This window comes from Molothrus ater, chromosome 6, assembly GCF_012460135.2.
Source record: "Molothrus ater isolate BHLD 08-10-18 breed brown headed cowbird chromosome 6, BPBGC_Mater_1.1, whole genome shotgun sequence".
Lineage (NCBI taxonomy): Eukaryota > Metazoa > Chordata > Aves > Passeriformes > Icteridae > Molothrus > Molothrus ater.
The window spans coordinates 41,537,588-41,551,664 of NC_050483.2; the positions used below are offsets into that span (position 1 = coordinate 41,537,588).

Consider the following 14,077-nt stretch of genomic DNA (forward strand, 5'->3'; position numbering starts at 1 on the left):
TACAACCCTTTTTGCTTTGATATTCTGCAGAATCTTGTTCTGACTTGATAAAATTGCTGTTAAGAATGAGTCTACCCTTAACTGTCATTGAAGATTATGGTATTGTGTATTTGGAAGCACTGTGCATATTCTGATTGTTTTGTTCTAATGCTGGATGGAAATTGAAAGAAAAACAAGTTTGAAAAATATAATTAAATTTCATTTCAGTTTACAGGAAGTAATTTTCTGATGTGCTTTGTTTATTTCCTGGTGCAGGTCACTTGATGTTTTTCATGTTCTTTGTACTGGCAGTAACAGGAGAAAGAAAAATATGAAAGATATGAAAAAAAGAAATACCATATTCTGATGCCATGAGCAATAGGAGGGGGAAATCTGACAGGTGAAGTGCATACAGATAGTTGGGTTTAGATTATTTTTTGCAATGTACCAAATTTTCAACCAAAGGTGTCACCATAGGCAGCTGTTACAATCAGGCTCAAACAGATCCTGTTGTTAGGAAATAATTTTTGTCTAAATGATTTCTGAAATTGTACAGGATCCTTAAGAATGTAGAAACTTCCTGACTCCGAGTTCTTCTGTTTCCTTATATTGGCTTTAATTAAACTTTACATCCCTTGTGGGAAGGCTGCTGGATGGTGTCCCAAATATTTTTCAAATCAGAGACCATCTGGGACACCAAGGCTTTATACCAGTTTCACAGGAGGTTCCACTATCATGCTTCAGCCACAGGTAACAGCTCTTGGCTCCCCCTACCACTCTGTCCTTGTGGAACTTGGAGTGCTTCTTAACTCCTGGGCTGGACTGTGTGACTCCTCTAAATGTGGGCAGATGTGAGGAGCACATCTGTGTGGCTGTTCCTAACTCCTCCTGCTTGCCAGGGCAGCAGCCAGACTCTTCTCCCTGCAGCTGAAGGCTGCATTTGCAGAGTTGCAGCCCAGCTTTCTCAACCCTTTCCAGTGGGTGCAGAAATAGTAGGGGTGCAGATTGCAGACAGCCCAAGAGAAGGAGCTAGCAACAGGAAGTGGAAAAACAGAAAGAATGCCTTCAGATGTAACTACTTTTTTTTCTTTCCTCCCAATTTTAATTAGTAATGATTAATGGCTTTTATCTCTATAGAGAAATACCATTTGAGAGTAGGAAATGTCAGACTCTCGCCCCCACCACTTTTTTGTCCTTTTATAAATGAGGGAAGAGAAAATTTTCATCCTTGAAGTAAACACAATTTGCTGGTATAGCCAGTTCTGGTCAGGCTTTCTCAGAGCCTGGAAAACCTCATGATGGATTTGCCACAGCTTTTATGCAAAGTTAATCTGATAGCCACGCTCCCATCTGCTTATACCATGCTTTGTTAAATTGTGTTGGACTCTGTTCTAATAATCTCACTTCCCCTGATACACTTTGGAGATTTCGCCAAATAATACATGTGAAAACATTCTCCAGTCCTCCAAACATGTATCTGAACTGGCCATTGCCCAAATTTACCTTGTCTTCCATCTTTGGTCTGATTATTTTCCTTCTTTTTGTTACCTAGGTAACTCTTACTAGGTACCTATTTCATATTCATATCAACAAGAGCTAATTGCTGTAAAAGTATTGTGCATCTAATAGCCTTTATGGGTAATTTTCAGCAAATAGGGAGTCATTAACTGCCTTGACCTTACATGTAATCCCAGTTATCTAAATGGATGAATTTTGCAATTTAGTCTCCTAGTTCCATCTCTTCTGCACTTAGGGGCCTGGGAGACATTTTAGGTGAAAGCAAACTGTTTTTCCACTGTATGGAGTGTTAAGACTCTGGCTGTTGATGTTTTTATCAAACACGTAAGTTTTTATTAGGATTCAGAATCCATTCTTAGAGATTGCACTTTCTGTCTGCCACCCAGATTAGCAAATATGTCATATTTTTGATGGGTAGCTTTATTTCTCCCTTTGTCCCAGACATCCTCAGAGCACAGGCAGCCCTGCAGGTCATTCTGAACAGTGATTTTTGGATGTGGAAAGCCTGGTCTTAGTCTGAGATTACAAAATTCCTATTTTTCTGTCTAAGGAATCTCTGAACTCTGGTCTTTAGGAAAAAATGGTTGATGTTTGAATTTATTATCCCACCCTTGTGATAGATATCAACTGTACCATCCTTTATGCTTTTCTGAACAGTACCACGACTAACATTGATGTGGGTGGGGGACAAATTATTCCTTGCTATTGCTCTGTGAGTATTTCGGGTTCTCAATCTCATAAACAGATTGTTCAAAAACCTAGAGAACCTGGGAAGACCACAGTGAAGTGAAGCTTTTTATTACCTGCCCACTCCTGGCAGAGTTCCTTCCCAGGAAGTCCATTCTGCAGGTGTTCTGCCTAGCATTGAGTGAAGGTGTATGGAAAGTGATGTCAATCAGGAGGTGCAGTCGCTGATAAGCAGATATTGAATTTTACCTTTGAGGCAGTTTACAGGTCTGAGGGGACCCTCTTCCATAATAGGCTATGTTTAATCTACTGCTAGCAATCCAGAGAGTCAGTGTCCCTCTGGAGTGTATTAGAGTGGACAGAAGTGCTTTAGACAGGATAAATAGCCAGTTGTTCACCATTAGAGCTCTCCTAACTTGGAGTTTTTCATTCTGTCCAGTATAAAGAGAACAATACATTCTTACATCTGATCTGTAATGGATGCAAGTGTCTCGATATGGGGTGACGATGTGACAGCTTTCCAATTTCAGTTAGGAGCAGGAGAGATCCAGGCATTTCAGTGAAAGTCATAGCAACCACAGAAGGTGATCTGAAAATCTTCTGCACATAAATGATATTTTCAGTCTAAGATACCTGGTAATTTCAAGATTTGGTTGGTCTTGTTTTGAATAGGAATAGTATCAGGCCTCAGCAGTAAGTCCATGATAGAAGCAGCTGAAGAAAATCCAGTTCTGCTTGACTCTGGCATCAGGCTGGTGCTTCTGGAGTATGACACTCTTCACTGCATTCTGACTGCCACCCTGAATTTCAAGGAGAATAAAATGGGCTGAACAATGGTGAATATGAAAGTTTTAGGATCACAGCTGCTGTCATAATTTATACATCTACAGTTCTTTTGACTGGAGAATCCTATCAGTTGCCAATACTGACTAAATCTTCTCAGCTTCAACATGAAGCAGGATTTATTATCATTTATAATTCCCATTGAGATGACTGGAGGCTCTTGGAGCTCAGCTCTTCTCTTCAGACAAGAAGAAGGTTAATGGAACTCTCTTCTCCATTAACCCAAATTTTTGAGTTTTGTACTAAGGGTTTGTACTGGCTGCTGTTATTTGGAAAGGCATTCATTGAATGCCAGTTGATGCAGTGGGACCAGTACACAGTCCTGCACTGTAGATCCTGCACTACAGCATCTAGCATTTGAGATAGGCTTGTGGGAGTTTAATAATTGTGTGATAATTATAACCAGTGTTAAGGACTATGAATTTCTAACTGGGTCCTTACCAAAAGATACTGGTTTTGTAAGACAGAAACTGCACTTGGTCATGTTTGGAGTCAGAGGACAGTTCATGGACATTTCTGTAGCTGTCCAAACACTGAAATTCTGTGTAATTTGGGTCATCATTAGTACATAAACATCTTGCATATCCATGCCAATTCTTTTTTTCTTCCTTTTTTATCTGAAAGTACTTTTATTTTAAAAAGTTATCTACGAGTACTGGAATTGTAAAGTGGAATTTGATCTGGGATACAGTCATGTTTTCAAAAGGCAGTGTGTGTTACTTGAAAGTAGAACTAAGTTTCTTTTATCTGCTAGTGAAAGTTACAGGCATGAACATGTACATCTAGCTTCAGCCTTCATGATCCTGGCAATATCAACTGCCATTCATGCCAGCAACAAGTTTCTGCTTCTCTTTGCCTTTTTGTCATGGTTCCAATAATTGAACAGTGGTTGCAATTAGCTGGGTGAACAGATCTGGCTGCTTTATCTCTGCTGATGACTTCATTAGGAATGGACAGGGTCTGTGGGATGCCTGGAAATCTGTGTCACCATTTCAGCACTGTCTGAGCATTGATCTCAGATGGAGACCGCTCTCAGATTAGTAGTTTTGAGAATGTTTTTAAGGGAGAGAGCAGATCTGTGATAGGAGAAGAAAAGGCTCTGAAGGAACCTTCCTCCAGATCCTAGAATTATAAACTCAGCTTAGTTTATCTTGTATTTTAAGCTTGGAAGTTGTAGGCTGAAACCCCAAATTACATATTATCCTCTATTTTTCCACAGTAGGTATTACTGTTGTTACCCTCCTGTTGCTACCTGCTCTGTTGTGTTGGGCTTCCATTCAAAGATGACCTGTTTTCCATCCTTTTCAAGTGTTGTGACATTCTTGTTGCCATGAAGCTGCCTGCCTTGTATGAATTTAATAAATAGTTTCCAAGTTCCTCTGCTTACTTATTTTCAGCACGTCAGTGTCTCACTTCTGGCCCTTCCTAACTCACTGAATGGCTTGAAGAATTTTTGCTTTTTCAAAACCAGTATGATATGGACAATTTTGACTTATTGTTATTAGAGCAATGTTTTCCATTTGCTCCCTGTTCTGTTAAAGTACTTCCAGGAATTTACAAATTTTAGGGATTTGGGGCTGTCAGATGAGGAAAAGAAAGAAAATTAAATTGAGGGTTGTCTAATGCTGTGAGCCTTCCTTAAACCAACAGCCAGAGGCAATAGTAGTTAGTTTTACTTTGCCATATTTGAAAAACAGAACTGAGAAGAGGTTGTTTATGGATTTTAAAAGGTTATGAATGGAGTTTACATTACAGCCTTGCTTTTCAAAAAATGATAGACTGATGATCACAGAATAAAATAATCATCAAGGTTGAAAGAGACCCTCAAGATCATCTAGTCCAACTGTCAACCCAGCAGCACCATAATCACCCCTAAGCCACATCCCCAGGTGCCACATCCAGATGCCTCTTGAACGCTTCCAGAGATGGTGACTCTGGAACCCTTTTCCATCTCAAATCAGTGGCAGTTTGCAGGTGTAAGGTGATGTTTGTGAAAAGGTGCAATATCCAGTGAAATCAGGGCATTCTGGCACTTGGCACTGAATAATCATGGTTGACAGAGATCTCTAGAAGTTGTTGTCCACACCACCTGCTTCAAGGGGAGACTAACTTGAAGATTGGGGTTTCTGCAGCTGTTCTGTTGAGTGTGTGGCAACCCTCATGGTGTAATTTTTTTTCTTATCATTTTCTTGATTTTCCCTTGCTACAGATTTAGTCTGTTACCTCTTTTTTTCACTTTATGCTGAGGTGAACCAAACATTTTTGCTGTAATCTCCCTTTCTCAGTGCATGTTATTCAGCAGGTAGTGATCAAAGGCTTCAGGTAGCTTGCATGAAGAGGACTCAAAGATGTTTGAACTAAACAGAAGTGGTATCGCTTTCTGAAGTGCCCCCCATTTAATGCAAACTCTCAAACTCTCATTTTAGTATCCCATTATGCTCCTTTACATTTAGTTTCCCCATTACCCTCCTTTACATTGAGGAGCAATTTTTCTTCTACCCTTAGCCTTCTTGCCAGAGATTTCTTCCCAAATAGTTGTACACAGCTCTGTAAATGTTAGAGTGACATTTGGAGTAAATTTGAAAAGCACATGTGTTCCTTCTTGGTTCTCCTGAGTCTCTGCCAAGCTTCAGTATGGCAATATAACCTCACTCCTCCCCTCCCAGGGCTAGCAATAACATTTACAAGCTACAGTTTCCTCTGTCTGCAAATATTTCCACTGTGGTACTCAGTGCTCTTACAGCTCCTCCCTAGGCCAGTTCTTCATGATTGCAGCCCAGAGAAAGGAGAAGCAAAGTTTATTTGCCTTTCATCGTGGAGTTCAGGAATTTGTATTTTTGGTAACTCCCCACCTGACAACACCCCTTGATTAGCTCATACTCTTGTGTGTGTGACACGCACAGGAGCGTAGGAAGGGCATACCAAGCCTGGTGCTGATGGAATCTGATACATACCAATTTGTAGGGCAGACACAGGTTAACCTGGGGAGTTGGAGAGTTGATTAAATACAGAAGTTAAGCAAATCTGGAATCCAGATGACAAATGTTAGAGAGGTTTATTAATGGAGAGACATTTGGGAGCCATGTCCCTAATATGTCTTCCCTAGGTCAGTTTAAAATTTGGAAAGTCTCCATTTGAAGATTTTGTTGTAGACAGGCAAAAATGTTGTGGAAATTTACCTTACAATGGTAGAAGCCTCACAGTTTTAACTCGTTCCTTGAGATTTTGTCCACTTTGAGATGAAAATTCTCAGGACAGCTTTACAGGATTTTGGGATAATATTAAAGCAGAAGAGCGGGGTGTTAATTTTGGACTCAAAAAAGAAAATTGATGCTGTTCTAAAAAGGAAAATCAGAATTACTTTTGTTCATAACCAAAGTAATTTCAAAGTCTAAACTCTATGAATTAAGATTTTTTTTTTTTTTTTTGTCTGAAGGACATTATAGTACATGCACTGTGTGCTTAGGGCTCTTTGCCTTCTTTACCTAGTTTTTTTATGTCTTCAATTCTGTAGATACTTAGTCAATAATATTATCTGCAGGCTGTTTGGGAAGACTTCAGAGGGGTAGAAGGTACTGGAACAGGGGGAGACAGTGGTATGGAAAGAAAATTGGTGAATAGAGTATTTATTTTCTTCTGACTTTCTAGATAAATAAATAGATGTGGTTTGCACTTCAGGTTTCTTCAGGAATTTTCAGGCCCAGAAATTAAATGTTTTAATTAATGTTATGAAATAAAATTTGCAAGGTTTTGAAAAAAATTTGTTTGGTGAAGAATATTCATCTGGATGTCATCTGGCCTATGTAAACATTTACTAGCAATTTTTGTCTATAGCAGGGGCCTTATAAGTGACAATTATTACTACTGCTCCACCAGTATTCTTGCATCCCTTAAAATGTGACGAATGCCTTGGAGCTTGCTCTATTATGTCTCCCATTTGCTGTTCATTTGGAGCTATTTTGTTCACAGTGCAGTGATAAGGATACCTTATGTAATTACTCTAAGTGCTTGTTTGGTCTTAAATGACATATGCTATTCAAATTGGAAAACTTGAATTTAAGAAAATAGTATATACAGTAGAAAGAAGCCAGAGATGAGAAGCAGGGGTAGCAGGTCTTAGAAAATAAAAGTTAGGAGAAGCTGAATAGAAAGTAGTTTACTTAGTCTAAAATAGAGTGAGGGAGCTGGAATAATGATATACTGAGTTTCAGGATACAAAGATCCTTTTGTAAAGTGGCCATATACCTACTTGGGAGTGGAGAAGGAAGGTGTCATCTTAATTTGAAGCAAAGAAAAACTTGGATTGATCTTGAAAAAATACTTTGGTCTTGCAGAAAGATTAAGTACCAGTGAAACCAGTCTGATTTCTTTACTTTTCTGTAGCTGTATGTGTCCAAGATTTTTACTGTTTTATCTTCATGAGTTTCCATTGAATGACAACTCATAATAATACTACTGACATCTTGTCAGTTTGAATGTCTAAAGCAGAATAGCTTTGTTCTTACTAGCACAAGCCTATCAGTGGCTTATTAGTGATATTTATTGTTTGCATGGTATTTTGCTTGACTAATAAATCCCATTCTTACTTCTAATGTAATGCTTCAGTTTAGACAGGTTTTTAAAGATGGTTTTGTGCTTTCTGTTATTGTCCTTCTCAGTGCTAGTGAACTACATTTACATCCCTTCAAATTGCTTTCCTGTTTAGTGGGCTAAGTTTAAGGTGAAGTCTGATGACAGTGAGATGAGAGACATCCAGGGAAGATTCAGTTTACTGCAGAAGGTGTCACAGCACATTTAGAAAACATGGACTTTTCTTATGGGTCAACAAGAAGCAGTCCCAGAGCACAGTACCACCAGGCACCCCCAGCCCTGCCTGGCCACTGGGGCTCCCCCCTGCTCCTGGCCCAGCACCCCATGGCAGCCCCCATGGCCCCCCCCACCCAGAGATGCTGTGACAGGAACAGTCCCCAGTCCCACAGAGTGCTGGCCCTGGGTGTGCCAAGCCTGGCCCTGGTTCAGCCCTGGCACTGTGGCCCTGCCTGGCAATCACCCTGAACCCTGGCCAGCAGATTGACTTCCCGGCCTGAGCATGGACCTGCCTCATCACCATGAGGTTCCCTGGCTCTTGGCTGGACCTGGCTCTCATCTGTCCCTCTCTCCTTTCTGTGAGTGGGACAGCCCTGGGCAGCAAGGCCCTGGCTCAGGGAACTTCACAGCTTCTGGGCACCCATCCTGCTGGATGATGTGCAAGGTTCGAACCACTTGTGAGCACCTAAAGTTCCCATCATATCTTTTCCACCAGAACAGGAGCATTTTCTCGTCATATTCAGTCTGAGTGATTACATTTGGGCTTCCCAAATTACTTGTCAGGCTTCTTTTGTTGAAACTCATGGTATTGTTGAAAGTCATGAAACTCTATATGGAATCCACTTGGACAGGAAAGAGGATTTATTGCTCCTTTTTAAAAAAAATTGTTTGTTTTTGTTTTGTTTTAAAGTGTAATTTTGGTCTTGAGAAAATCTATTTTATATTTGGTGCCATGTGTCGGTTAGTGGATATGTGAGGGCAGGAGGTGAGCTGTGCAATCAATGCCTGCAGGAAAGTGTCTGGTTTGTGAATACAAAGCTTAGGCACTTTAGGGCTATTTGTATTCTCAAGAATGTGGAAAACTTTGGCCTAAGTGTTTTGGTCTTGCAAATGTAGCTGGGGAAAATGTCCTGTGCCCTGAACTCCTGTCACTGGGGACTTCAACTTTGGTGAAGTGTGATTTTTAATTCTTTTTGCACTGTCACCTTTCTGAAAATTTCAGTTAAAAACTACACTGTATTGTAGTCTGGGAGGCATAGGAAAAAGACCGCAGGGAAGAACAGGACACTACAGAAAAACTAAAAGGGAGGAGAAAGAAAAGAGGTGAGGAATGGAGATTAATACAGGAGAGTGGTTCAAAGCAGGAGAAAAAGCATGAAGAGGTCTTGAATAATTTTCTGTCTGTATGCTAAGAATATGCCCGTTCCATCTCCCTAGGAGGTTTATGCAGAGCCTTGTGTGGAAGCAGCAATGAATTGCTCCTTTGGATGCTAAGTGTAAAATTAAAACTGGCAGGGTCTGAGAGCACAAGACTGGGAAGCTAATTGCTCCTAATAACATACTGATTTTCACAGATTTCTGGCATTATGTCAGAGCAGTTTTGAACCAGCACCTGGTTTCTTCCTCTTCCCATCTCCAAGCTAATGGCAATGGAGCTTCTGGCACTGGGATCACAAATAAATGCCACTCAATGTTTTCGTCTGTACAAATCTGCGGGGGTCTCAAACATGATTTCGCATATTGCTCCCATGCATCCAATATAATAGCTACCCTAAAAGTAGAAGGGTGGCAGAAATGTGCGTGTATTTTAAACTTGGATAACTGTGCTCCTGCCTGTATTTATGGTGCTGAACAAAGCATTACAGTCCCATTGCTGCAGGTGGCTGAGGACACTTGAATGGATGCCTGTATTCTGGCAGAAGTTGCCAGCACAGGTGTCTGGGAGGCTGAGGTCATGCACTTGTTGCCAGGTTACATTCAACCCTGAGCAGATTTGCTGTATGTTTTGCTCAACTGTAACATGCTTTTCTCAAGCTTTGAGGACTGACTGTCAGGAAAAAGAAGTAGGTTTTACTTGTAAGACTGCTACTAGGCAATACCCTCCTCTGAAGGGGTGTCTTCATAGCTGGAGGGAATGTTCTGCTTGCAAGATGTGCTGAAAAGCTCTCAGATATTCCAGACTGTGAAGGTTTGCAAAGTGAGAATGAAATGTTGTCGTTTTTGGAATACATCAAGTGCATAGGGCACACACAAGAGCAGAACATTGTCTCCTGGGGTTGTGTGGAGTCTGTTTCAACTGTTTCAAGATATTTAATTTTATCTGCTTAATTGTTAAGAGGTTTTATCACATTGTGTTTGTAGCAGACTGGCTGGAGAAGGGACAGTAATACCTGATTTAGGCTACTGTGGGATGTCAGCTGAAACACTGTCTAAACTTTTATGTCATCTTCAGCAATTTTGAGTATTCTTCAGGTCCTCCTTACATAAGTATAATAGTAAGGGTTGTGATTTCTAGTCTAAGAAGAGTAATGGTCTGGCAATGGGATCAGTAAAGCTGAAGGATGCAAGTTCTTACTGAAGGGAAGAGACTTATTACCATGCTTTTGTTTTGTCCTAGTCACTGCAGAAAACTCATCTTTTCAAAGTACCTAATGCATGGCACTGTAGAGATGGAAGCAGCAGAGCTGGGACACTTGTGTCAGCTACTCCCACTTGTAGTCCCAATATCCTCCAGCCCCCTTCTCCCAGCTATTCATGTGCCAGGGCCAGCAACTGTTTCATGCAAGGCACATCTGAGCTGAAGGCGTCAAAAGAGCCATTTCATGCCTGACTGCATTTTCTAATACAATCTGCAGAGAGAGAGAGGAAAGAGAGCAAGAAAGGTTTGTGTGTACATAGGCATTGCCTTTGAGTGTATGTATAATATACAGTACATTTAGTTCCAGCTTGCAGCTGTGGGTGGCAAGTGAGAGGTGCAGACGTGAGGGGGAAGAGAATTGCACTTTGAAAAGAAGAAAGTATTCTTCCACCTTGGTAAAGAAGCTTTCTTTCCTTCTCTGTTTCTTGGCCAAGTGAAGATGTGGGACCCCAGGGGAGCAGTGGCAGCTGGTACCAGAGATGTGTGTAATGTAATGGCTGAGTGGGTGATGTGTGTAGAAAGCTTTCTCTGTACAGATCAGGACAGTGTGTGGTGAGTGCAGCTAAGAAAACTGATGAGCAGGGATGTTGTTCATCTTAGTGGTGCACCCAAACATCCACCCAAACATATTAAGAAAAGTTTTCTTAAAATGTTTGTGTGTCCTGTGACTGCAGATGTGCTGCATACCAGCTTATTAATATGGTGGGTTGCTGCACCAGCACAACTTAGTGATTCCCACTAAATGTTTTGGAACCATATACAGGTCTTCTCTGTCACTTTATCAGCTTAATATTTATATATTTATTTATCACCTCATTTGTATATTTATTGCATTGCATTAACAGTTCTGTTACTGGCCATTTTGGAGCTTGCCATGGGTATTTTATGGCATGGACATTTGGCTGTTCCTCAGTTTCCCACCCATTTACCCTACTGTCACTAGCATCTGACATTTAGACATTGAGAGGATGTAAGGTTTGGCTCTGCCAAGATTGCTGTTTCCTGATGGAAGTTCTGCTCTCATTGGCTGGGAAAAATGGGACTAAGGAAAACATAAGGAGAACATCTGCATTCCAAATACATGTTTTGCAGTTGGTTAAATTAGATGGGCTGGGTGGTGGGGTGGTGGTGCCTGGAGAGAATCCCAGTCAATCATTTGAGAAAGCTCCAGCTGAAGTGAACTGGATGAGGTACTGGTACGAGAGCTTTAGAGCAATCCATCCATATTTCTAGGAAGCTGAACCAGTCTATTTTTTTTTAAACTCTGGGATTTTGATATGTAGTTTTATGGTAGAAGCCCTGTATGGATGGAGCAATGTCTACAGCTCTGCCTTTGATAGGGGTTTGCTGTGGGGAATAGAAATGCTCTGATTCATGTATTAATGTATTTATGTAGATTAGTAAAGTTTGTAGATAAAAATGTTTTTGAGCATATTCCGTGAAGAAACAATGATTGCTATGCTGTAGTGCTTGCTGCAGTTCTAACACAAGACTTTAATTCTACCCCTTAGAGGAGAATATCACCTTCTGCAGGCAAGACCCTGAACAAATAGAGAATGCTAAATTTAACTCTTTTCCTCAGCTGAAATTCCAATTTTCTTTGACATCTTCAGAGATGATAGAAAAATATCACTTCTTTCTTCACTCCTTTCCCCTCCTACTGGCTTTCATTGTGCCTCTATCTTCTAACTTTTCCTGCATTTGAATGGCACTTGAAATGGAGTTTGGTTTGTTCCTTTCTTCATTTGCATTGGTTGTGTCAGCAGAGCTCTACCAATACTGGTTGTTATTAAGTAGTGGAAAAATGTAAAATCAAAAAATGGAACAAATCTGATTTAGAAAAGACCTATTAGGAAATTCACTTTATACAGTTGTTTGTCTTTAAACTGATATCAATGAAATGAAATTCCTCTCTAAATAAGCAACAGCAAGAGTACCAGAAATTAGAACTCTAGTTGCTCTAGTCATTACTGCTAGTCCTGAGAAGCTGGACCTCAGTGCACTGAAGGAGATGTGAAAAACGAAGCCTTTGCTAGCTTATAATCACAAAGGGGCTCTGTCCTAACATGCTTAACCTTGGGAATTATGTGTCCATGGGTATAGCTGTCAGCAGTTGCAGTGAATACCATATCTTTCTTTGCTGTTTATATTTGCCTGGCAGGGTTTCTGGGTGCAGTTAAATGTTGCCTTTTTACCCAGTTACATACCTTTCTGTGGCAAGTGCTATGGATTCTGTAAACACAGTGCTCTATGGTAGATGTGAGGACTCTTCAGAGGTGTCACTTCGTCTCATTTTTTGCACTTGTTTGCTGATTCCTTGCAGAGGCCTCTATCTTGAGCTATGATGGCAGCATGTACATGAAGATCATCATGCCAATGGTCATGCACACAGAAGCAGAGGATGTGTCCTTCCGTTTCATGTCCCAGCGTGCCTACGGGCTGTTGATGGCGACCACATCCCGGGACTCTGCTGACACTCTGCGCCTGGAGCTGGATGGAGGCCGGGTCAAACTCATGGTCAATTTAGGTATCGTATAAACACCTCCTACTGCCCTCCTCACTATTAATTTGGGCTTGTGATTAGTGTTTTTTAAAAAATGATTTCATTTATTTTCTGTTGGTTTGATTGGATTGATTTCTAAAATAACTGCTGAAACTTTTATAATCTCTTGCGGAGAGAAATTCTCCTCTGCATTGCTGCATGAAGATTTGCTGTCAGTTCTTCGTTACGGACAGTGTTGTTTTTTTAAGTCTTCAAGTTTTTAAGTTTCCTTTCTTGGTCTGGGACTGGTGAGCTCTGTGTGAAACATGCTACTTGGTCCATCTTTTGATCAGTTACATCCCTCATTCATCCAGCATCGCTCAAAACAGTCAAAGGCAAACATGGAAAGGAAGTAAAATGGATATGGTGACAGGCAGGAGTCCTGTGAACCCCCTTCCCTTTGCACAATTTAGCATCATTTGATACACCTTGCCATATTTTATATATCCAATAAAAAAGGCTGGTCTTTTTGCTGTGTCTTTATAAAAAAGAAATTAGCAATAACAAAAGTGCATCCCCACATCCCAAAGGGCTGTGTTCTGTTTCCTTAGAGTTACGCTTTCCCAGAAAATAATTAAAAAGACAATTAGAAACAAGTCCAACAGTAACAACAATACAAGAACAATTGGGAATGACTGTGCTATTAGATTAGCCTCAGTTACTTTTCTTGCCAGTCTTTATGTATTCTACAGAATGACAATTTTTTAAAGAATGTAAATACATGAGTTGAAGCTTTCTTTCACTTTCCGGTGATCCAGCTTGTTGCTTCATGTGAATTCAGCAATATAAACAAACAGAGATTCTAACTCAAAGAGGCAAAACTAACGTAATAGTGCATAATCTTATACCTCTTAATGTGTAGGTTATTTTATATGAAGGTTCATGTATGGTCTGTGAAAACTTCTGTCAGCTCTTAAAGTTCTAAGGTCCGCTAGAACAAGTTTCACATTTTTTTAGCTAATAGTATCACCATATTCAGAGCCCTGCTGTGGCTACCAGGAGCAAACCATGTAGCAGCTTTATTTCTAAAATGTGTTGTCCTCTGGAACTAGCTTTCTTTTTTAATTTGCATCTAGTGGGGTTTTTTTTTTTTGGCTTTGAAATTGTGACCCAGACCCTATTACTTACTTTTTGAATAAGAAAGTGAAGAAGATGCATCAAACAAGTACATATTTCTTAAAAGAAAAGTGTCCATCTAAAAGTCTATAGAATCTATTGCCTTCTAGTAAATAAAAGCTAAACACCAACCAAAAAAAACCTTATATATTTGCTCTACTTAGCTT

At 40.3% G+C, this 14,077-nt stretch overlaps 1 protein-coding gene across 18 annotated transcripts in view; it reads left to right on the plus strand.

Annotated features, from left to right (window-relative positions):
* Positions 1–14,077, plus strand: part of NRXN3 (neurexin 3) — a 966,298-nt gene that overhangs the window by 325,796 nt on the left and 626,425 nt on the right. For all 18 annotated transcript variants that reach the window (XR_008508436.1, XR_008508437.1, XM_054515101.1 and 15 more), the window contains exon 9: positions 12,576–12,779. Coding sequence is in view for 16 of the 18 variants with exons in the window: in XM_054515101.1 (XP_054371076.1) it covers positions 12,576–12,779 (204 nt within the window). In the remaining 2 variants the exon portion in view is untranslated. The remainder of the gene's footprint in view (positions 1–12,575; positions 12,780–14,077) is intronic.